The sequence below is a fragment of the Macrobrachium nipponense genome, chromosome 27 (assembly GCF_015104395.2).
Source record: "Macrobrachium nipponense isolate FS-2020 chromosome 27, ASM1510439v2, whole genome shotgun sequence".
Classification (NCBI taxonomy): Eukaryota; Metazoa; Arthropoda; class Malacostraca; order Decapoda; family Palaemonidae; genus Macrobrachium; species Macrobrachium nipponense.
In genome coordinates this window covers 32,985,412-33,009,317 of record NC_087216.1, presented here as the reverse complement: position 1 = coordinate 33,009,317, position 23,906 = coordinate 32,985,412, and the positions used below count along the sequence as shown (strand labels likewise).

Genomic DNA, 23,906 nt, shown 5'->3' with positions numbered 1-23,906 from the left:
CTACGATGCTTTTTTCAAGTTCGTTCTTGTATGCCGCCGTCTGCCGCTCTTCCGAAAATATCGAGTTAAAAAGAGTGCAAATTTAGTGATCGATGTGTCGATTTTTCAAATGTTTATGCTTTTATGTTTAAAATGTGTGTGAAAATATATTACGTAAAGGTATTTTCATGCTTGTACAGAAATAAGGTACAAATTAAGGCAGCCTTTGTAACTACGCTCCAAGTTGTCAGGGGATGGTTTTTCATGTTCGTTCTTGTCCGCCAGTTCCGAAAAATGCATTGTGTTATTTTATTAAGTATGCATCTTTTCCATAAATCCTTTAAAAAGTTATACATTATTTCACTGTATCCAAGAATATTGTATGTATTCTCATATTATTGTATTTTAAAATACTACGGCAAACTTAAGCCCGTATTCCCCGGAGCAGCCAATGTTGTGGTTTGAAATCAGCTGATGAATACGAGTTTGTTTCACCATAACGCAATTCTGAGCGAATGCTCTTGCTTCTAGTTAGCATAAACGAATATCTAGATACTTGACTTATACGAGACAAAGTTATTTTTCCTTATACAGCGTGTTTTTAGGTGGAAATATTTATTGAATATGTCTTGTTGTGAATGTGAACTACTTTTTTTTTTCGTTAACATTTTACGTTGGCGGCATGTTTATGCGTAAAAATTACGTGATTCCATTCGCAATAATCCTTAATATCATCGTAATACGAACTTTACGTTATTTATCTTATATCGGCGTGAAACCAATAGTAAAATGTGTTCTTTCAAGCACAGTAGTTTTGATTAAAATGTTTTTATCCCAATTTTATCTATGATTGTGTTTGATGGCATACGTTTACTGCAGTTTTATCCTTGTTGCCGATGTACGATAATAGTCATTAGCAGCTTGAAGAGTTTTCTCAGCTTCAGTTATAACTAGGTTTAAATTTAACAGTATATTTCCCGATTGATCTTTAATCTATATTGATCTCTGATCTATAGCGAATAAAGTTAGTACATTAAGATATCTCAGTTGTATTCTATACATAACGCCATTTATAACAACTACGGTAATGTTGTACTGTAGTACGATGATTGAAATACAAGCAAAACGATGTTATCCCAGTTCGGTAGTACTTAGAAAAAAATAGTTGTTTCTCGTTCGGTTGTTCATGGCTGTACACGTTCACGCAGTATAACGTTAAAACCATACTTTCATCTTTCTCTTTTGCTGTTATTGAACTTATGTAATTAGAAGATGGATAAAGTTAGGCCATTGTAATTTGATCTCTCATAAAATCGGACTATCGTAAGACTAATGATCGTAACCTGAACACTACAGCTACCTGTACACTGTATAAACTTTATTATATCTTTACATACTCTAGACACCCAAAAGTTCTGTACAGTAAATTCTATAGTACTATACTGCATAAATATAATTTTACTTATTGCGCCGTTGTGGGATTACGGCCCCTTTGACTGGTCTAGAGTTTCGGAAGAAGGTGTGCGGTGCCCGTAGGCTTTAAAATCGCTCAGCGTCGAAAATCGCTTGGCGTCGGCGGCCAGGAACGGAACCCCTGCCGCTAACAGAGGGCCGCCTGTATAGTTGTCATTCATTCGCAACTTCTTGAGATTCTAATGAGGATGTCATCGAAAGATTTTTTCTTGTTTTATAAATTTGCCAAAAATCGTAAAGTGTAAAGTGTCTCGAAATTTGAATATAGTATGTATGGATGCTTCTGGTTTTTGTGGACATTGATATATACTGTGTTCAGAGTAAATTAAAAAGAAAAAAGAAGACAAATCATTATTCCACTTGCCACACAAGTATTTTTTTAATGTTTTTTTATGCCTTTGTGGTATCATATGTGGTTCAAATAGTTATTTTTATGAATCTTTTAACATTTTTTTGAAGTAATTTTTTTCATTATGCTAATTTATTCTCATGATATCAGTATTTTTGGGCATTTCTAAACCTATTATGATAAAGATGAACTCTTTAGCTTCATAATAACACCAAATCCATTAACATAGCACGAATTATAATGTTACACAGAGCAATCAAAGAAAATTATTGCCATGAATTTTTGGCCCAGTCAGTGAAGGGGAGTGTTCTGGTGCAACCATATTTTGACCCCCCTCTTCCTAAAATTCTGAAAGGGTCAAGATTTTGTTAGTGTCGGATATAAGCTTATGTAGCGTTTATGTTAATCACAGAGAAAGGAAAAACTAAATATCGCAAAAGCAAATATTAGAAATACTGAAAAACATTTATTAGAGCAAATTTTCTTCTTCTGTATGTTAAGGAGATGTTTTACTTGTCTTTTCCTCTATGGCATGATGAAATTCTTGGCAAAACAAAGAAAAACAGACGTAAAAGCAAGCGAAGGTCAGAGGTGAAACTCAAGTGTGTACTCTCATTTTTACAAAGACAATGTTAATAAATCATGAATATTATGAATTTCATATTCCTTCTTGGGTATTAACCCTTAAACGCCGAGCTGGTATTTCTGAAAGTGTCTTCCGTATGCCGGAGGCACTCGCGAGTTTGCGCCGAAGCGGAAATTTTTTTTTTTTTTTTTTAAATCACAGCATGCTTAATTTTCAAGATTAAGAGTTCATTTTTGGCTCCTTTTTTTTGTCATTGCCTGAAGTTAGTATGCATTCATCAGAAATGAAAAAAAATATCATTATTATATATAAATATTGGAATATATGACAGCGCGAAAAAAATTTCATATATAATTGTATACAAATCGCGCTGTAAGCAAAATGGTTAAAGCTAATAAGTTAATTATTTTTTTGTTCTATTGTACACTAAATTGCAATGATTTTGGTATATAACAAATTGTAAAATGATCAAAGCAACACAGAGAAATTATTATCACAATATGATGCATGAATTCGTAACACGCGGACGTAAAAAAGAAGAGTTGTTTTCAAAAATTCATCATAAATCGAAATATTGTGCTAGAGACTTCCTGTTTGTTGCAAAATAAATGATTGACTATTACTAGACTGTAAATTTTGTAGCTTACAATTGCAGTTTTTGAACATTTTGGTCAATTCGGTCAACTTTAACTTGACCAAATTTCTGATTTTTTCGGAAGAGTTACAGCGCGGACATAAGGAAAATTTTTTTTCATAAATTCACCATAAATTGAAATATTGTGCTAGTGACTTCTAATTTGTTGCTAAATAAAGGTATATGATTGAATATTACTAGAATGTAATAGTTTTAGCTTACAATTGCGTTTTTTTACCATTTCAGTCGAGTCAGAGTTGACCGAAGGTTGATATTTTGGCACATCGTTATTTATATGAAAATATTTCAAAACTGATAAAAGCTACAACCATGGGTTGTTTTTTGTTGTATTCTACATGAAATTACGCATATTTTCATATATATAAAACTTTATGTAACGGCTAATATAAAACGGTGCAAACATTACGACATTCGGACAAAAAAATGTCTGATTTTTTCGGAAGAGTTACCGTGCAGACGTAAGGCAAAAGTTTTTTCCAAAAATTCACCATAAATCGAAATATTGTGCTAGAGACTTCCAATTTGTTGCAAAATGAAGGTAACTGATTGAAAATTACTAGAATGTAAGATTTTTAGCTTACAATTGCGTTTTTTTATCATTTCGGTCGAGTCAAAGTTGACCAAAGGTTGATATTTTGGCACATCGTTATTTATATGAAAATATTTTAAAACAGATAAAAGCTACAACCATGGGTTTTTTTTTTTTGTATTCTACATGAAATTGTGCACATTTTCCTATACAAAACTTTATGTAACGGCTAATATAAAATGGTACAAACATTACGACAATCAGACGAAAAATTTTTTTTATTTTTTTCGGAAGAGTTACTTGCGCGGACGTAAGGAAAATATTTTTTTTTTTTTTGCAAAAATTCACCATAAATGGAAATATTGTGCTAGAGGCTTCCAATTTGTTGTAAAATAAAGATAAAGGATTGAATATTACTAGATTGTAAGAGTTTTAGCTTACAATTGCGATTTTTGACCATTTCAGTCAAGTCAAAGTTGACCAAAGGTTGATATTTTGGCACTTATCGTTATTTTTATGAAAATATTTCAAAACTGATAAAAGCTACAACCATGGGTTGTTTATTGTTGTATTCTACATGAAATTGTGCACATTTTCATATATAAAACTTTATGTAACGGCCAATATAAAACGGTGCAAACATTACGACAATCTGACGAAAAAAATTTTGATTTTTTCGGAAGTGTTACCGCATGGACGTAAGGTAAAAAGTTTTTTTCATAAATTCACCATAAATCAAAATATTGTGCTAGAGACTTCTAATTTGTTGTAAAATGAAGGTAAATGATTGAATATTAGTAGAATATAAGAGTTTTAGCTTACAATTGCGTTTTTCGACCATTTTGATAGTCAAAGTTTACTGAAGGTTGAAATTTTGGCACTTATTGTTATTTATATGAAAATATTTCAAAACTGATAAAAGCTACAACCATGGGTTGTTTTTAGTTCTATTCTACATGAAATTACACACATTTTCATATATAAAACTGTAACAGCTAATATAAAATGGTGCAAAAATTATGTCAAAGTGACGAAATAATTTCTGAGATGTGTTGCTAATGCTTTTTAGTGCGAGAAGAAAGAAATTCGCGCTTGCGCGCCTGGGTAACGCTTGTAAACTAAACAACAGCTTGATCCGTGAACTCCTAGTACGTATCCCTCAAGGTGCATGATTCAAAAGTTTTTACCAAGTAGGCCTATAACTATTTTTCCGCGAATTTTTAAAATAACGTTTTTGCGTCAATGTTTCATACGTCAATTCGGCACCCAACAGACAATTTTTGTCGATACGTCCAATAAGCGTTTAAGGGTTAATAAACCAAAACTATGTTATTTATCATAAATGAAGATACCTTTGCCTAAAGATCGTAGCCTGGGGCACTCTCTCTCTCCTACACTAACTCCGCTAATATCACCGATATTATGATCTAAACTCTTATTAGAGCAAACTTTTGTCTTCTGTATGTTAGCAAGATGTTTTGCTTGTCTTTTCCTCTTTGGCATGATGAAATTCTTGCTGAAACAAAGGAAACAGACATAAAAGCAAGCGAATGTCAGAGGTGAAATTTGAATGCACTCACTCTTATGTTTCTGCTCGCACTGAAGGCCGTGTAAGCATTATCTTCCCATCTTGTGACTCATGGAATCTCAACAGATGCCATTGCTCACAATTTGTTTGATAATGATTATCAAAATTTATGATAACAGAAGACACTGCTTTTCCAATGTTTTTGGCTTATAAAGTTACTTTTACTAATTACCCTGTAACTATGAAAATAATAGGAATTTTGAAGAAATATTTTGTATACACATCCTCCATTGCCATACAAAGCTCCATGAATTTGATCATGACTTTGCATTTTTCACCCTATACCACCATATGGGCGGGTTGCTGGCTGGCCCCCTTAAGTTTAGGTGTCTTATAAAAATAGAATATTAATTAAACTATGAAGACAGTGACATTGTAGATAGTTGAAAAAGAAACCCACAAAATCACTTTGTAACTTGTTTACTTCTAAGTATTTACATTTAGTTTTACTACACACTCGAGTACTTTCAGGCCCTATCTGTGGACCATTTTCAATAGGTTATGACCAACCAGTCGTAAGACGATATGGACGTAAGTCGGCCCATGTTAATTTACCATAAGAATATTATACTAGCCTAGCCTACGCTAGGGGTAATCAGTACCATCTTTACATATGGGGTAGCCTAGCCTACACTACACAGCATACTTTATGCATATATGGGATAGTAGTTATTAATTTCAGCTAATTCTCCAAGTTCAATGCACATTGGCTTATGATAATTCAGTAAAAAGAGAAATTGAATAACATTAACAAGTGAGCCTTGCATATACAATGATGATGATATCATGGTACATATATCGCATATGAATACAGTAGCCTAGCCTTCAGTATTCCATATACATACATATATAATTTAGTAATTTATTAATATAAGCCAATTTGCAGGTTCAATGCATTCTGACCATATCTGTATTATAAAGAAAAATGCACACAAAACGGGAATCAGATTCGGACTGACATCGGCACACCTAATTGAGTGATGTCAGGCTGCTGACGGCTACGTATATTTCATAAAAACATAATGAATATGCATCTTTTCCGTGAATCTTTTAAAATGTTATACATTGCTGTATCCAATAATATTATGTATTCTCATATTATTGTATCATAAAATACTACCAAAGCAGTCAGTGTTTTGATTTGGAAATCAGCTGATGTTGAATACGAGTCTATTTCGCCATATTTAACTCAATTTGAAGCGAATTGCCTTGCTTCTAGTTAGCGTAAGATATCTAGATGCTTTACTTATATGAGATAAGGTAATTTGCTGTTATACAACGTGTTTTTAAGTTGAAATATGAATTTAATACGTCTCGTGAACTGAATGATTTTTTCATTAACAGTTTGCGTTGTGGGCATGTTTATTGTGTAAAAATATTACGTGATTCTGTTCGCTATTTTCACTTTATTTCATCGTAGTACGAACTTTACCGTTACGTTACTTAACTTTTATCGGCATGAAAACAACAGTAAAATGTGTTCTTTCAAGACCTGAAGTTTTGATAAAAATTATTCTCTCAATTTTATCTATGGTTGTGTTTGATGGCATAAGTTTACTGGAGTTATATTCTTGTTGCTGATGCACGATAATAGCCATTAGCAGCTCAAAAAGTGAGTTGCGTGTGTGGAGAGGCGGGAGTTGGGGAAAAAAAACTGTTGTACGTTCAGCTGGACACCACTCTTTCTTGCTCACCACTCTTTCTTGCTCACGTCGCTTCCCAGTCATTTTAGTTGTGGTGGGTGGTCGTAAAGTTGATCAGTCGTAACTTGCATAGGTCGTCATAAGTCGACAACTACATGTAGCTCGGTTTTTATTTATAATAATGCACAAATGCTTTTAGCTTCAGATTTTACAGCTGAGCTGTATGAAATTTTAGTATCTATGGGAAATCAGCATTAACTGATGAGGTCATTTTATATGTTTTTAGATGCCAAAAGTGTATATAAGTATGTTGTGTTTATGAGTCTTTTTAACCCCTTGATTTTAAATATTCTGCAGTGGTTCCACAGCTTCCAGAGTAAGGTTGTCCAAGTAAATTATTTGGGGGCTACCAGTTCATGTGGGAATACATGGAAGTAAAGAAGCAGAGAAATTTACTAAGGAATCAACAGCAAAACTACTTCCAGGAAGGTATGGAGTCTCATGTTGAGACCTAATACCAAGCACCAGAAAATTAGTAAAAAATCAGTAAGTAATACTTTTCAACAATGGTGGAACTTGCTGGGTTCAAATGAAATTTAAAAAAAAAAATAAGTTCAAGCTGATGTGTCTCCCTGGAGGTACAGCAGCATTCCATGCAATGGAAAACTGCTCTATGCTGTCTGTGGATTAGACAATAGGCAACTTACCTATGGAATTTTTAATGGCTGGTGCTCACCAACATTTCACTTAGAACATTGAGAGATTTTAAAGAATCCCAGTGTTTCAATTAATCTTCAACCTGCAGTATTCTTTCTTCTGGTGCTCTTGGAAATTCCAAGATTTCTGTTGAGTTTTCTTGTCGTGAGATTCATATAAAGAAATTGGTATGTTTTGGAACAGATGTAATTGCTTGAAAATTAAATAGATTTTTGTATTCACAAAACCTTCATTTATGGAAATTTGCCCACTTCTCAACCTTTCCAAGCTGCAACTGTTTGAGGTTACTTAAAGAATGATTGATTTTCATCACTGAGGCCACTCAGGGACCTGGATGCATACGCAGGGTTGAATAGAGGACTCACTTTAGATGTATCTTTGAAATAGCTGCTACTGCACATTAGGCTAATGTTGAGTAATGGGTTCAAATATAAAAAATGTATACATTATGACTCAGATAATGTTGACCTTGATGCAGTTGAAGACTATTGTATTTTTGTAATATGATTTTCTTTCAGATGATTCTCCTGTGTCAGAACCTCGTCTTGAAAGGCAGTACAGTCGTCAGAGGATCTTTGGTCTCCTCTCAGATTCGGATTCCGACTCAGATGATGAAGGACGGCCGAGAAGTAACCGAGACAGTGCTGAGGATGAAAACAACCAGCGGAGAACAGAAGAGGCTATTGCAGAAGAGATGAAGAGAATTAAAGAGCTGCCAAAGCCCAAGCATCATTGGAATTTTGTTGATCAAGTTGTACAAAGGTGAGTTTAAATTATATTAAGTGGTTTATCATGGAATGGAAAAGCACAATCAGGAAAGTGACCATGTGGTTGAAGCTTGGGTAAGTTTTGTATGATGTACTGAATGTAGCAAATGTTGTATTGTGAGGTGCTTATGATTACAAAATATTAATGGAGTAAGGAATGTTTTGATACCCAAAATTTATTATGAGAGTAAGGAAAGAGTAGAGTAAAGTTGAGAATCTGTTGTGATAGATTGACAGGCCCTAAAAAAGATTGAGTACTTCTGTTTTACTGGGAATGCTTTGGATATAAAGTGCAGATTATAGAGCAGTAAGAGGGTGGTTGCAACAGGGATAAAATGTCAATCAAAATTACCCATTGCTAGAGAGGGCTCAGATTTACAATGGATACATAATGATTTTAGCATGTGTGGCAGAAACATGGGCACAAACAAGGAAAATGGAAATTTCAGAAAATTGTGATGATAGAGTATTAAGATTTGTAGCCTGAGTACGGTGGAAAAATCTTATTACAAATGAGGAATTTATATCTGGAAGCTGAAAAAAAACCATATTTCAAAGATTGAGATGGTTTGGACATGTTGAGAGGAGATGAAGAAGAGTTGGTCAGAAAAACAGTAGTTATGGAAGAGTAGGTTGAACTCTAGTAGGAAAACCCAATTTGGGTTTGGGAAGAGAGAGCACAGAACAGAAGAGAGGGGAAAGAAATCATGTCAAGTCTAACCCTAGGTAGAGGTTGACCATGGTTTATGCAACCTCTTGGTTGAAGAGGTGTCTTGGTTTTCTGTTCATTCAGTGTTTGACAATATCAGCTGGAGAATATGATCATTGAAAGAGGGAAGGGAAGATACTCCTCCCCCCACCAAAAACTAGGTTTCCTTAAGTAATTGTGTTATAGTATTTTTCAGTTTAGACTGGACTTCTAATTTTAATTTGACCTCTTCCTGCTCACCATCATCACTTTTTTTTAAGTATGGTTTCTATTTATGGTGTTAAAGATAATTAGTTTTCTCCACCTTTGTCTTTACACTCTCAGCCTAAAATCCCCTCTCTGTTGAGGTATATACATATAGAATATGTAGTCCAGAAATCTTGCTCAGCGGTCTTGCATATTGTTGTTTTCCACTCTAAATACTAAATATCTCAGTCACATTTTGTATTTGATATTATCTCCCATCGCTTTCCGTTAAAAATTTCAGTATTTTGTTATCACACTTCTTCAGAATCCCTAGTAACAGTAAGTATTTGACAATTTGTTCATGGTAGTTCTAATATAAAGCTGTAATTTGCATGCCAGTTTTTATTATAGTTGCTATCATTATGTGTATTTGTAATTTTTCAAAGATCAAGCATTTTTTAAATAATTGCTTGGTTTTATGATTATTGTTCTCAGTATCAACCAGTGCTTTGCAATGAGAATTTTTCATTGCAGCGATGCTTTTATTATAGAATCCTCCTTTCCCTAGGACTAGGCAATCAATCAATATTAGAATTATAAATGGTATTGAACTTGTAATGAAAATGATAAAACCTTGAGTTTAAGGAATTTTTTCAAAATTATTTCACTCTTAAGAGACTGATTGTCATTAACTGTTAGTAAATACTGTATGTGGTGTTTGCAGTTCTTTAGACCGTTTATTTTTAGCTATTGGTTGTACTACTAATCTATTTTGATTTCTTGCATTCCACATAATTTTTGTTTTTATAATTACAGACAGTTAGGTGGTAGAGCAAGATATCAATCTTCAGTCCTTTTTAGTCATCATTACTATGACTCCCTCCATGTGCCTAAGCGCCTAGAGCTCATGTATAAGATGGAGTTTCACAGAGGATGTGTCAATGCCCTCAGCTTCAACAGCAGTGGCAGTAGACTAGCTAGTGGCTCTGATGACTTTCACATTGCAATCTGGGATTGGGCAAGGGAAAAAGCAGTCACTACATTTAACAGCCATCATCGTAACAATGTTTTTCAGGTGAGGGTTTCTATGAAGGTATGAATAATTCTTTCTTAAGAGCCTAAAAATGAACTTGTCAGCAACCTTGGGGAGCCTTTTAAGGATAGAGATTCTAATAGTAATGTTGAAATTATCTATCATATAATTCCTTGGAATGTTTCTTCCCCTCTAAATAAATGCTAACTGGAAAATTAAAAAGTATTTGAAATAAAAAATTAAATTTTTTTTACTATATTAAAGGTGTAAACTACTATAGAAAAAGTGGCAAATCTTGGACCAGCCTATTTCCATTCTGTTTTTCTATATGAGACTTACCCAGTAATTATATAGCTATTAGTTTAATTTACAGCAGCCTAATTCAAATTTCATGGGTAGCGCTAATGTTGCTCAGTGTAGGTATGTACAGTAGAGACCCGGTTCACGACCGTATTAGAACTCGACATAATTGGATTTCGCCACTAAATTTCCAATAAACTTTGTATCTGTTTTCAACCAAAAAACCAGTTTCCGACCCCAGACCATATGATCTTTGTAAACAAAACTGTTTCCGCCAACCGCCGCTAGTTGGTGTCATCCAGTGCTACCAAATGTAGCATAATTTCATGTTTTTTTTAGCATAATTTGACCCAAGAATTGGAGCTTAGCATAATTTCTTTCACACTTAGGGTTCTAGTACAATTTTAGAATGTATTTTCACTAAAATTTTAAATAAAATGCAGAAAATTCCTCAATTCCATACACAGCCATAGTTAATATATGTATGTTCCTTGTGAAATTGCCTCAAAAGCAGCACTAACAAATGAGTTGATTGCTAAGTTTGAACCCAACTAAGGAATGTTAAATTTTGTGAATATAAATAAATACCCACAGTGGCATGACAAACGATCAGTAAAGTGTGAATAATGTTTTTTCTTCACGAGTAAAGAATTACTTTTTTCCTTTTTTAAGTTTTTTTTTTTCAGTAGATATCAAAATTTTAATTATGTCTGAAGTGATTTTCACATAATTTTCAAGTATTTATTCATTGTGTGTGTGATCTGTTAAAGAAAAATGGTGCTTCAGTGGCATGATAATGATCAAGTAATAAGTACGTATGTTATTCTTCTTGAGTAGAGACTGGTTTGTTTGTTTACCTTTTTTTTAGTTTTAATTTTTCAGTAAATATCAAAATGTTATATTTGAAGTAATTTTCACACATTTTCAAGTATTTTTTAATTGTGTGTGTGACCTGTTAAAGAAAATTGGTTCTCAGTGGCATGATAATGATGCAGTAATAAGTTAAATGTGTATGTTTTTCTTCACATTTGTATGTGTGATCACACATTTGTCAAATAGTATACTAGTGATTGCATATCAAATAGTATACTAGTGATTGCGTATGTGATCTATTAAAGAAAAATAGTGTTTTATTTCGAGTTTGCTAACATGTAAAGACCATCAAATTATTAGTTATAATATTGTCTGTTCGTAACTTTGTATCATTTCACCTAGTTTTAAATTTCCATTACATCGTTGCTTTAGCTCAAATGTATTAGAGAAATGAGATAAATAGATTAATAGCATAATTCTGGCACAAAATTGCACCATATTTGGCATGAATTCTTGCTTGGACCGACTAGCATAATTTAGCAAAACGGTTGATAACGCTGGTGACGCCACTCAGCATTGTTTAAAGTATGCAGCTATTGTTTACAAACATTCAAACATGTGTCGTGTCTCGTACACCTTGCGCTCATTTCGTTTGCTTTTTCGGTGGTATCAACTTTATACGCAGTTACCTTTTGATTCATCTGGGTCCCAACATTACTACTGGCTATCTATGTTCTAACCTTTTGCTATTGTTAATCTCTGAAATAATGGAAAGTGTTTACATGGCATCTCGCGTTTTCCTTCTTCAAAATGTTTCCATCATTTCCAACTCCAAAATAAACCTTAAGTTTCGTCTATCCTCTCCTCTGCATGAAAGTGATGAGCGAAAAAAATATTTAATCAAGCACCCTTGCTTGATTTTTTTTTCAAGCGTAGACCTATTCTAAAATCATGCTCACACTTGAGGCGCGCGTTTCAGTAGCAAATGCAATACATATTGAAGTGTTAGGTTTGGAGTGAAGACAATGTTACGTATGTAGGTTACATGTGCGGTTCAGTAGCGAATGCAATCTTTAAGCTTTGTTAAGCTTGCCGGTAAAGAAGAGGTTAGCCATAGCTTAAATCAGAGAAGCCGCTATGCCATATTAAGTGCGTATTAATTAAGAAATTAAGACGAATCTTTTATGTCGTACTGTAATACGTCAATGTTTATGTGTAAGATTTGGTAGTGAAACCAGTTACATACGTAACATGTTCGGTTCGGTAGCAACGCAATCTAAGCTTTTTAAGCTTGCCGGTAAAGAAGAGGTTAGCCTTAGCTTAACTCAGAAGCCGCTACGGTATACATTAATTATAGAAATTAAGAAGATTCTTTTATGTCTACTGTAAAAATACGTCATTGTTTACGTGTGAGATTTGGTAGTGAAACCACTGTTACATACGTAACGTGTGCCGTTCGGTAGCGAACGCAATCTTAAGCTTTAAGCTTGCTGGTAAAGAGGAGGTTAGCCTTAGCTTAAATCAGAGAAGCCGCTATGGTATAGAATAATTATAGAAATTAAGACGATTCTTTTATGTCTAGTGTAAAAAGACGTCAATGTTTACATATGTAACGCGTGCGCGGTAACGAACGCAATCTGTATGCTTGGTTTACTATAAGCGTCCTCGTAAAAAAGAGGTTAGCTTGATATTAATGCTGGTACGTAATGGTATAGTAATTATAGAAATTAAGAAGATTCTTTTACTTATACCTACGTACGTATATATGTACCATGCAGTACCATAATAATTGTCAAAGTCCAATAAGCTTGAAACCAGCCCTGATATTGGACAATTTGCCGTAAAAGACGCACCTTTTTTATAAGGACATTTATGAAACAAAATCGTTAGTATCATAACATTTACTGAAAGATAATTTTCAAGCGATTTTGTGTACAGTATTGCAGTCGACTTCGTATAAGATTTACCATAAATTAATATCGAATGCAAACGTTTCTACGCTATGGTTTGTTTACATCCTTAAATGCGGACTTAATGTAGGCAAATTTTCGTAAGTTTTGATAAATATAAATTGGGTTTAATTTTAATAGTTTATTAATTTACTGTAATAATTAGACTTGCGTTTCAATGTTTTTATTATGTTAGCAACACGTTTTATGGCTACCCACTACACTACGTTCTACTTATTAATCACCTAGGTAGCCTTAGCCTATGGCGCTTGGTCAACAATCGGTTGGACGCAGGCCAGTTTTCTTTTATACTGTATATTATACATTTAAAATTATAAATATACGTTTAACATGATATTTATTAACTTTTAACTTATTTAGTTGTAATTTACATGTAATGTATTGTATAAAAAGGCAAGGTTAGGGTAATAACTGATGGTCAAGAACGGATTAATCCATTTTCAGTTATTTCTTATGGAAAAACTTGATTCAGTTCTCGAAATAATTTAATTTCGACGCTCCTTCTGGAACAAATTATCGTCGAGAACCGAGTCTCTACTGTATATAGTGCTGTCCCCCAACAGCAATGCTAGGAACGACTTAGCTAAGCACTTCATCTGTTTTCTGCTATGTTTGATTGAACATCAAGTGCTTACAGCAGCTTGTTCTTATTTTCCGGTTATATCACCGAAATCCGGCAGTGTTACACAACCACCGGAACGCATTCATAGCCTTCAAGTAGGATGAGTCTTGTCTTTTGTTTGTATAATTCAGATTATCAAGTCGGGTATTTGTATTATCCAGGAATAGTTCTTGAATGTAACACCATTCAGTTAGGCCAAATACTTTTGCATGTATGTTTTACTTACTGGGCTTATGCTATGTGCAAGTCATTGGTTAATAATGGCCTTAAATAATCTTGATTTTACACATATAACTATACTGTGTACAACATAAGGTTTTATTTCAATTTTAAATCCTGCATTCACTTTAGTTTCTCTAAAATTACTTTTCAACTTTAATAAAAAACCAACAATTTAGAAAGTGGAAATCTGTCAGTCATCATTCCGCCTGACCTCACTTAGCCTAAATTCTTGAGTTGATGTGAGTGCAACCTAGGATTTACCAATCAGGACTAAAAGCTTAGTCATCTCTACAGCTTAGGCTAGGTGGTAATTGACCTAACTGATCTTAATGTTTGTTTATTTCAGGCTAGGTTAACACATGACTAGTTCTAATATGGCTGCCACCATCAGCTGGTCACATCTAACTTTATCACCAAATATCACAACAATCTTCAAAATTTCACAAACACAAACTACACACATCACTGCAATAATAATCAATCACTAGAATCCTGGTCATTGCACCAGTTTACTACTACAGTGGTCCCCCCGTATTCGCAGAGGATGCGCACCAGACCCCCCCGTGAATAGTTAGAACCTGCGAATATTTGGAATCCCTATAAAAATGCTTAAAACCTATTTTGTTAGTTAAAACTGAAGAAAAACCCACTAAAGATTTTTATACCTGGTTTTTATAAGTTTTATCACAAAAAGTGCATTTTATGATGAAGTTGATTAAAAAAAACCAGGAATTTGTGGATATTTCTCATAGAAAAATACCGCGAATAGGTGAATTTTCTGCGGATATTGTGGGGAAATCTGCGAATGTGTGAGTCCGCGAATCCGGAGAAAGCGAATATGGGGTCCACTGTACTCACTTAGTAATAGCATTCCGAATCACAAGGGATCGTATAGCCTAAGGTAACATGAAAGGTGAATAACCAAATCGTAGCCTAAGACCTACACTAGACACCCTTATTACTATACTCATTTTAATTGACATTCGAGACTTGAAATTGCGTTGTGTATGCAATGAGTACAAAAATGGTATTAGCTTCCTGTGATTGTGAATGATGGATTCATTATTGTGAATTATGAGATTGCTATCCTAGCCTAAATTATGTGAGGCTAGCTTCCAACACAGTTTATACTTCGTAACTCTCATTCAAAGCACATCACAAGATGGTTGAAGTAGCGAGACTGCCCAACTTTGCTATCACTGGCCAATACCAAGACATCCAGGCAATTACCCAAACATTCGAAACAACTGACAATCAGCATGAAATAACTAAACACAACACTTTTCCTAACTAAATGCAAATACATCAAAACATAAAACCTTCCTTTCATACAGTATGCATTTCCACCTACGTAAAAGGAAAATATAGGCAAAGACATTATAACTTATGGTAAAGTACAACCTCTCCCGTTAAAGTTTCAACAGTAGAGATTCTAATAATGTTGAAATTATCTATCACATAACTCCTTGGCATGTTTCTTCAACTCTAAATAAATGCTGTCTGGAAAATTAAGAAGTATTTGAAATTTAAAAAATTTATAGTTTTACTATGTTACAGGTAAATCTTAGACCAGCCTATTTACATTCCATTTTTCTTCATTCATTATGAGAATGCATTTTTACTCTTCATAGCTCTTTTCTTATAGTGACAGTGAAATTTCATTGACTTGTTTGTTATTAAATTACCTTGATAAATTTCATCTAGTGATGGTTTGTGACTAACCAATTCAGATTACAGTACTATAGGAGAATTTTCAAAGAAAAAGGGGTATGTTTGTGCCATAAAAGTCTTGTAATTTACATCTATCAAAGTTGATTACTGCTATATCTTACTCTGATTTTTAGTGCATCAGTGTAAAGTAAAAGTTTTTTTATGAAAATGAATTATTTAAATAATTTTTCTGTAAATTCATTCATTCATAATAAAACTTGAGAAAAACAGTTTGGGAGAATGATCATGGTACATAATGAGGAAATAACTGGAAACCAATGTGCTGCTGCACAGGTAGTTTATTCTGTCATCACAGAAAATGGGATCAGTTAATAGAAATATTTTATATTTCCCCTAGAACTATCAAGTTCCTCATTTAATTATCTAAATTTTTGCTAGAAATTGCTTTGAAGAAAATTATGTTGTTCCGGTACGGTATACAAACCATCGGTCTTTTTACAATAGGAAGGTAACTAGCGGCCGCTGGACGGTCGTAAGCTTCGAACAAGGGAGTTCGGTAGTTAACTGCTTGTCCGACAGTGCGCGCCGTGCGACTGGGAGGTGAAGAACCACTTTTGCTTTCGGCCTTGTGGTGTGAAGACGTGCTCGCCATCGCTCTCTGCCCGCTTCATCGTCGTATGCTCAGGATTATTGTGATATTCTTCTACTGTTTGTTAGTCTATGAAAGTGATACTGTGAGTACTCCTCGTCATTTTTTCACATATTATTACTGTGATTTATCAACATGGATCAAGGATCGGATCAATCTCTGCGCTCTCCCATCAGCCGGCGACTGTACCCCGGGGTGGAGGGCCGCAAATGCGGGAAGTTTAGATCATTCCCTGAAATTGATCCCCATGTCCTTTGCGCTCGGTGCCGAGGGCGGGAATGCTCTCGGGCCGAGCCGTGTATTGTGTGTTGTAATTGGTCGGAGGTGCAGTGGGGGTTGTATGAGGGCAGGAAAAAGCAAAGGCCTGCCAAGGAGTCATCGGAAAGCTCTCCCGCGACGCCCTTGGTAACAGACATTTTGTCTTCTTTCTTGCCCCCCACTCAGCTCCCTCGTATGGCACCTTCCCCTTTGGGCGGGTTATCGAGGTCCTTCTCTTCGCCCAATCCATCGAGCGTGGAGGAGGGTGCTCGGTACCCTTATGTTCAGTTGTATTCGGGGTCTTCCGTTCGTTCGGGGTGGGACTGGCCCCCCCTCCCCCCGCGCGAGGCGGAACCCCTCCTGTATACCCGACTCTTGCTTCCGCAGGTGCATCTGTCGTGGGGATGACCTTGGACAGGTATGGGTGTCATTGGGACTGCAGGGCGTGCCAAGTGTCCAGGGGCTGCTCCATCATCTGGCGGGGTGTGGTGCGGTCACCCATGTAATGGTGACCACTACTACAACCACTATCTCTACTCCAGGGTACGCTGCCCCTCCTCACCTGGTGTATTCTCCCTACGTGGTGTCAGTGACTCCTTCAGCCGCAGTGCAGGGTCCGATTGTCACCATACCGAGGAGGGGCGTGCCGCCGCCTCCCGGATTTGCCATGCTGCCTCGCCCGGACTTCCGCTGCCCAAAGAGCTCACTCCTGGACCTGCCGCCGGTACCCAGGATGTCGCTGGCTGCTGCCCCATCTCCTGACTTACCTGTGCTACCTGCCGTACCTGCCATTGATGCTGTGCTGGCTGTTCCTGCCGCTCCTGCCGTTCCCGCTGTTCCTGTACCTATTGATGTCATCCCAGTCCACAGTGTTGCTGCCCCAGACGCTGGTCTGTCCGGAAAGGTGCGTCCGGGCCCTGTTGCTTCGGCAACAGCAGCCCTGGCTCCGCCCTGGATGGCTGACCTCACGTCTGTCCTGAGGAAGCTGACGAAGAAGAAGAGGAAGAGGAGGAAGGTGTCGTCGTCGTTTTCATCGTCTTCTTTGTCGTCTGCAGCCGCCTCTTCCCCTTCGACTTCCAAGGCTACCCAGCCGTGGAAGAAGAAGGCTGCCTCCTCCCCTCCTAAGAAGTCTCCTTCGGGAACTTCTCAGGGCCCGTCCCACTCCGGTGGGACGGGGGGTCCTTCCGCTGGTCCTCCTGCTCCTTCGGGAGTAGGGCCCGTCTCTCCTTCCGAAAGGAAGAAGAAGACAGGGACCAGAGGGGTACCGGCTAACACCGGTGCTTCCTCTCCTGGTGCTAGAGGTTCTGCCGCTACACCAGGTTCCGTCTCGGCCTCTCGTTCGCGAGAGGTACCGGGTGTAGGGTCACCTATGGGTGGCCGTGCAGCCAAGAACCAGACGCCAGAGCTCGCTCGGCACCAGGTTCACGGCACGGAGCGGAAGGCTGGTGAGAGCCGCTCAGGTGACTCTCGCCAGGCCAGCAGTTGCTTTCGTAGCGACCAGGCGGTCACTTGGGTTGACGTGACAGTCCCAGACCGGCCACGGGCTGAGGCTGGGAAGAGGTCTCCCCGATCGCTGGTGCCAGTGGTTCGACGCGCCGTGAGGACACGCACCGGTCTCACTGCGACAGTGGTCTCTCCAGATTGCCTGACCGCCGCTCCCACAGGGACCGGACGGGTAGGGCAACCAGCAGCAGTTCCTCTGACGCACAAGACCGGGGCCGCTGTTCTCGGTCCAGCCGCTCTCCTCAGGGGAGCGGCACGACCAGGCCTGCAGCTCAATCCCCACCGCGGGTTGGTGATTGCCTGCAGCCCTCCAAGCACACTGGTCCTGCCAGTGAGCGAGGGGGGAGCGTTAGGTCTTCCTCTCCCGTGCCTTCAACTTCCTCGGGTTACACCGGGAAGGGCGAGGCACCAAGGAGTGATCGTGAGGGCCACGCCCCACACGATCCCATCACGACGCCGTACGTACCAGGCACGGTCTTAGGATCGACCAGGTCGTATGCGCAAGTGACAGGAGGAGACAGAGGGGTCTGTCGCCGTTCCCCCTCCTGAAGGGGGAGGATCTCGGGAGTTGCTCTTGTTCGAGGGGCTTGACTGTCCTACTCCACAAGATGCAGTCACCCCAGAGATCCAGAGGAACTTTGCTGAGGTTATTGCGCTGATTCGTCAGCACAACGACCCCGGGAAAGGATCGCCGCTCCCACCATCCGAGCCCACGTCCCGGCTCGAGTCATTTTGGGGTCCGAAGAAGGAGCCCAGACCGACGGTGGGTCTGCAGCGATCGGAGCTTGCCGACTCGGTGTCTCTCGTCTCCGGACAGGAGGGCTCACTGAGGTCTGGCAGGTCGCACAAGCTACTTCTTCCTCCTCTACTGCGACAGCGGCGTTTCTATGTGCCATCTGAGGATCCAATGCCGCCCAAACAGGTGAACCCAGGGTTAGCCAGGCTAACTCCGGGTGTGTCTCTGCAGCAGCTCCAAGAGGCACTGGGCCTGGAATCCACCACTATGGCGGCTTTCCAGGCGGTCTCCTGGTTAGACCTGTGGTCCCTCACAGTGTCTAAGGTCGCAGCCAATTCGGGGATATTTCTCCTGAAGATGACGCGGCTTTCAGGAGACTTTGTCAGTCTGGAGGAAGGGCCATCTTCCTCGCCCATCAGACGGCAAACCTGTAGGCCAACCTGGTACTTCGCCGTAGGGACGCAGTCCCTACCCGAGTATCCAGAGCGGCTGGGCGAGAGGTGGCGCTTGGATTACGGAACGGACCTGTTTGGAGTTCCTCCTCTCTCTTCCCAAGAGAGATGGTGGACGCTGCGGTGGAAAGGCGGCGCACTGATGACAGTGACCGCCTGGTACACCAGGCAGTTTCGAAGGCTTCTGGGCAGCCTCGAACTGCGGCCAACCCTAAGAGTTTGGCTAGCGCTTCCTCGGCTGCTAAGATGGTTGCCCCGTCGAAGCCCCGAGGAAAGACTCTGACTTCTACTTCTCCCAGGGGAGGTCGTCATCAGCCCCCTCCGAGCCCTCCTTCTCACGAGGGGGGACAGGGAAGAAGTCGAAGAGAGGAGGGAAACGCTAGGGAAGGTGTTCCCCCTCACCTGCTGCCGGAAGGGGGTGGGTTGCCTGGCGAGCCATTGGGGAACATGGCAGCGCTACGGTGCCGAGACCTGGATAGTAGACGTCCTTCGGGAGGGATATCTACTACCCTTCGAATCTCGGCCACCCCTCACCTCCAGCCCGGTCCATCTGCAAACATACGTCCCGGGATCATCAAAGGACATAGCTCTACGACAGGAGATCAAGACCATGCTGAACAAACGAGCTGTAGAGATTGTCATGGATCAATCACCAGGCTTCTACAGTTGCCTTTTCCTGGTGGAGAAGTCTAGTGGGGGCTGGCGCCCGGTGGTAGATCTCTCTCCTTTGAACCGATTTGTTCGTCAGACTCAGTTCAAGAAGTACCTCCGCTTCATCTTCAACTGGACGGTGTACCAATTCAGAGCACTTTGCTTCGGTCTCTCAACCGCCCCACAGGTGTTCACGCTTGGTGTCTGCTTGGGTCCACTCGTCCGGGATGTGTCTTATGAGGTATCTCGACGATTGGTTAGTCCTGGCGAGCTCCCGCTCGCAGTTGCTACGGGACAGGGATCAACTGCTGGAGTTCTGCCGCGATCTGGGGATTGTGGTGAACTTCGAGAAGTCCGATCTCGAACCCAAGTAGAAGATGAAGCTCCTGGGTATGCTGATCAACACGGTAGCAGGGAGAGTCTTCCCCGCAGACTCGCGGATCAGCAGATTCAGGGAGGCAGCCGACTAGTTCCTGTCTCAGCAGGAACAGGCAGCTCAGCAATGGCAAGTTGTGATCGGCCACCTGTTGTCACTCGAGAAGTTAGTCCCTCATGGGCGTCTTCACCTGCGGTCTCTCCAGTGGAGACTAAAGGAGAGTAGGTCACAGGCAAAGGATCCACCATACTTCCCCATGTCCCTCACGCAGGAGGTAAGGCAGGACCTAGCCTGGTGGCTGGATGACAGGAACCTCTTAAGAGGAGTGCCTCTATGCGCACTCTCTCCCCCCCCCCCCCCCCCCCGAGATGCTGCTGTACTCAGGCGCATCAAACGAGGGATGGGGCGCACACCTGGAGGAGTTGCTGACTGCAGGAGTGTGGGACCATCACGACAAGCACCTTCACATCAATGTCCTGGAACTCAAGGCAGAGTTTCTCGCTCTCCAAGAGTTCCAGAACCGCTTGATGGGACACTCAGTGGTGTTGATGTGCGACAACACCACGGTAGTGGCATACGTCAACAAAAAGGGGGCCCTAGTGTCTCTCCCGTTGCACCAGTTGACTGTGCAGGTGCACGAGTGGGCCATGGCTCACTCAATAGAGCTGTTGGCCCGCTACATTCCAGGCAAGAGGAATGTAGTAGCAGACATGCTCAGCCGTCGGGATCAGGTGATAGGGACCGAATGGTCCCTACACCAGGACGTGGCGGAAAGGCTCTTCGACCTGTGGGGGCGTCCAGTCGTGGATCTGTTCACCACCCGGCACAACAGAAAACTTCAGGTTTTCTTTTCAGCCATGCCGGACCCATTGGCAGCTGCAGAGGACGCTCTCCAACACCCATGGGACAACCTCTTCGTCTACACCTTTCCCCCGTTCAGCCTGATTCGCAAGGTGATCAGTCGAGTGCTGGCCACCCCGAATCTCAGGATGATCCTGGTGGCTCCCAAATGGCCCCAGGCCGTTTGGTAATCAGACTTGCTGGCTCTGCTTGCAGAAGCACCGAGAGAGATTCCCCATTGGCACAACCTTCTCGCCCAGCCACACGTAGAACGGTACCACCGAGCAGTCCAGTCTCTACATCTTCACGGCTGGCTGTTATCCACCATCTCTTGCGAACGAGAGGCTTTTCTCGTAGTGCAGCAACAGAGATGGCTGGAAATGTCAGACAGTCCTCTGCAGCTGTGTACCAGGGGAAGTGGGCCTTCTTCTGTGGTTGGTGTCGTAGACGGGGTCTATCTCCTCTCAGAGCCACTCTTCAGCAGGTAGCGGATTTCCTCGTATTTCTTTGCCGAGAAAAGCTCCTCTCGGCCCCCACAGTCAAAGGATATAGAGCCGCCCTGGCACTAGTCCTGAAACTGAGGGGATTGGACATCTCGAACTCGTTCAAGATCTCCTTGCTAATGAGGAGCTTTGAAAGGTTGCCCACCCAGGGGGTCTGAGTGGGACGTGACTCTCGTACTTAGGAGTTTGATTCGAAGACCCTTCGAGCCACTCCGAGAGTCGTCAGACAGGGATCTGACCCTCAAGACCCTCTTCTTGCTGGCCCTGGCATCGGTGAAGAGAGTAGGGGAACTTCATGGTCTGTCCTTCGATGTGAAATATTCCAGGGGATGGGGATCTGTGGCTCAACTTCGTCCCGAACTTCGTTGCTAAGACTCAGAATCTGTCGATCCCTGACGACAGGTTCGAGTCTTTCACAATCCCTTCCCTAATGGACTTCACCAACAATGATTTGGATGAGATGCTGCTTTGTGTTGTGAGGGCGCTACGACGCTATCTGAAGAGAACTCGACACTTCAGGCCTGAGTGTCGACGCCTCTTCGTTAGCGCCGGAGTGACCAAGAAAAATTTTTTCCAAGAACACACTTTCTTTCTGGCTGCATGAGGTGATCAGGAGGGTGTACGAGGCTGATGGTAGTGACGACATCCGTACGCTCCGTCCGAGAGCCCACGAAGTTAGGAGCATTGGTCCTTCCCTTGTGTTCCGCAAGAAATTCTCCATGGCGCAGGTCCTAAAGGCAGGTGTCTGGGCCAACCAGACCACCTTCACCTCCTTCTACCTTCGGGATATTGCCCACAGGTCCTTGGACACTTTTTCCTTGGGACCCATGGTGGCTGCTCAACACGTTGTGTAGCTAACCCAGACCCTTGCAGGCTGAACAGCATCGATTCCTGGTGTAACTGTAGAATGGATGATGAATGAGAGTGTGACTGGCTCCTCTTTCCCATCTTTTTCTCCCCTCTACCTGTGGGCAGAGGGACACGGTCGTCACCCTGCTGGAAAGGATGAGATGCAGGTAAGCTACTCGACCGAGCCCCATCCTATCCCTTTCATTAGGGATAAGAGTGAATATCCACTACTTCCCCCAACCAGGGGGGGGGGAAGTGGAAGCCAACAAGAGACAAACCCTTAACTTTATGTTGCCTCTTGCAAACAGGAACAAGTTCTTGCTTGCTGGTACGAAGAGATACGCTTGCCTCTCTCTTATTACTTGGGTCCAGAGGTCTGACCATTGATCCTGCGGTGCACACCCCGATCAATTGGACAGAGGCTAGGATACCCTCCCTCGCTCTTACGACCAGGGAAGCAATCCAAGGTTGGGCGAACACCAGTCTGTTCACAAAGACTCAGATTCCTCCCACCTAGAAGTGAGTCTTCCTATTGTAAAAGGACCGATGGTTTGTATACTGTACTGGAACAAATGACAATTTGTCCAAAATTGCATTTTTCCTAACTATACAAACCTGAGGTCCTTTTACATTAGGAAGGTTACTAGCGGCAGCTGGATAGGTCGTAAGCTTTCGAACAAGGGGTTCGGTAGTTAACTGCTTGTCCGACAGTGCGCACGCTGCGCGACTGGGAGGTGAAGAATCACTTTCGCTTTAGGCCCAAGCAAAAACTGCAGAGTGAGGGGTGGCATGAGGTGGGACTATGTGTAAAAGGACCTCAGGTTTGTATAGTTAGGAAAAATGCAATTTTGGACAAATTGTCATATTCAGGGTAGTTTTAAAGCCAAAACATGGTATATCAAGTAAGAGTGTATTCTTTCAATCTGTATACTCTTCCTATAATAATTCAGTAATCTCTGGTTGTGTGAGGATTCTCTCTAATGCCATTAGAGGTGTTTATATGTCTAGTTTTGCTTGTTTCTCTTTTCAGAGTAAGTTCCTACCTTTGAGTGGTGATTCCCATATAGTGTCATGTGCTCGGGATGGCCAAGTTCGCTTGGCAGAGCTGTCATCATCTGGCGAGTATAAATCAACAAGAAAGCTGGCAAAGCACAATGGACCAGCACACAAACTTGCCACACTTCCTACCTCACCACATGTGGTCTTATCAGCAGGAGAAGATGCCGTTGTCCTTTCTATCGACATTCGTCAGGAGCAGCCTGATAAGTGAGTTCAGT

General features: G+C 40.7%; 1 protein-coding gene across 1 annotated transcript in view; it reads left to right on the top strand.

Annotated features, from left to right (window-relative positions):
- Nucleotides 1–23,906, top strand: part of LOC135200665 (DDB1- and CUL4-associated factor 8-like) — a 172,502-nt gene that overhangs the window by 32,201 nt on the left and 116,395 nt on the right. Inside the window, exons 3-6 of the mRNA XM_064229272.1 lie at nt 7,608–7,686; nt 8,034–8,281; nt 9,998–10,256; nt 23,660–23,895. Coding sequence (XP_064085342.1) covers nt 7,608–7,686; nt 8,034–8,281; nt 9,998–10,256; nt 23,660–23,895 — 822 coding nt within the window. The remainder of the gene's footprint in view (nt 1–7,607; nt 7,687–8,033; nt 8,282–9,997; nt 10,257–23,659; nt 23,896–23,906) is intronic.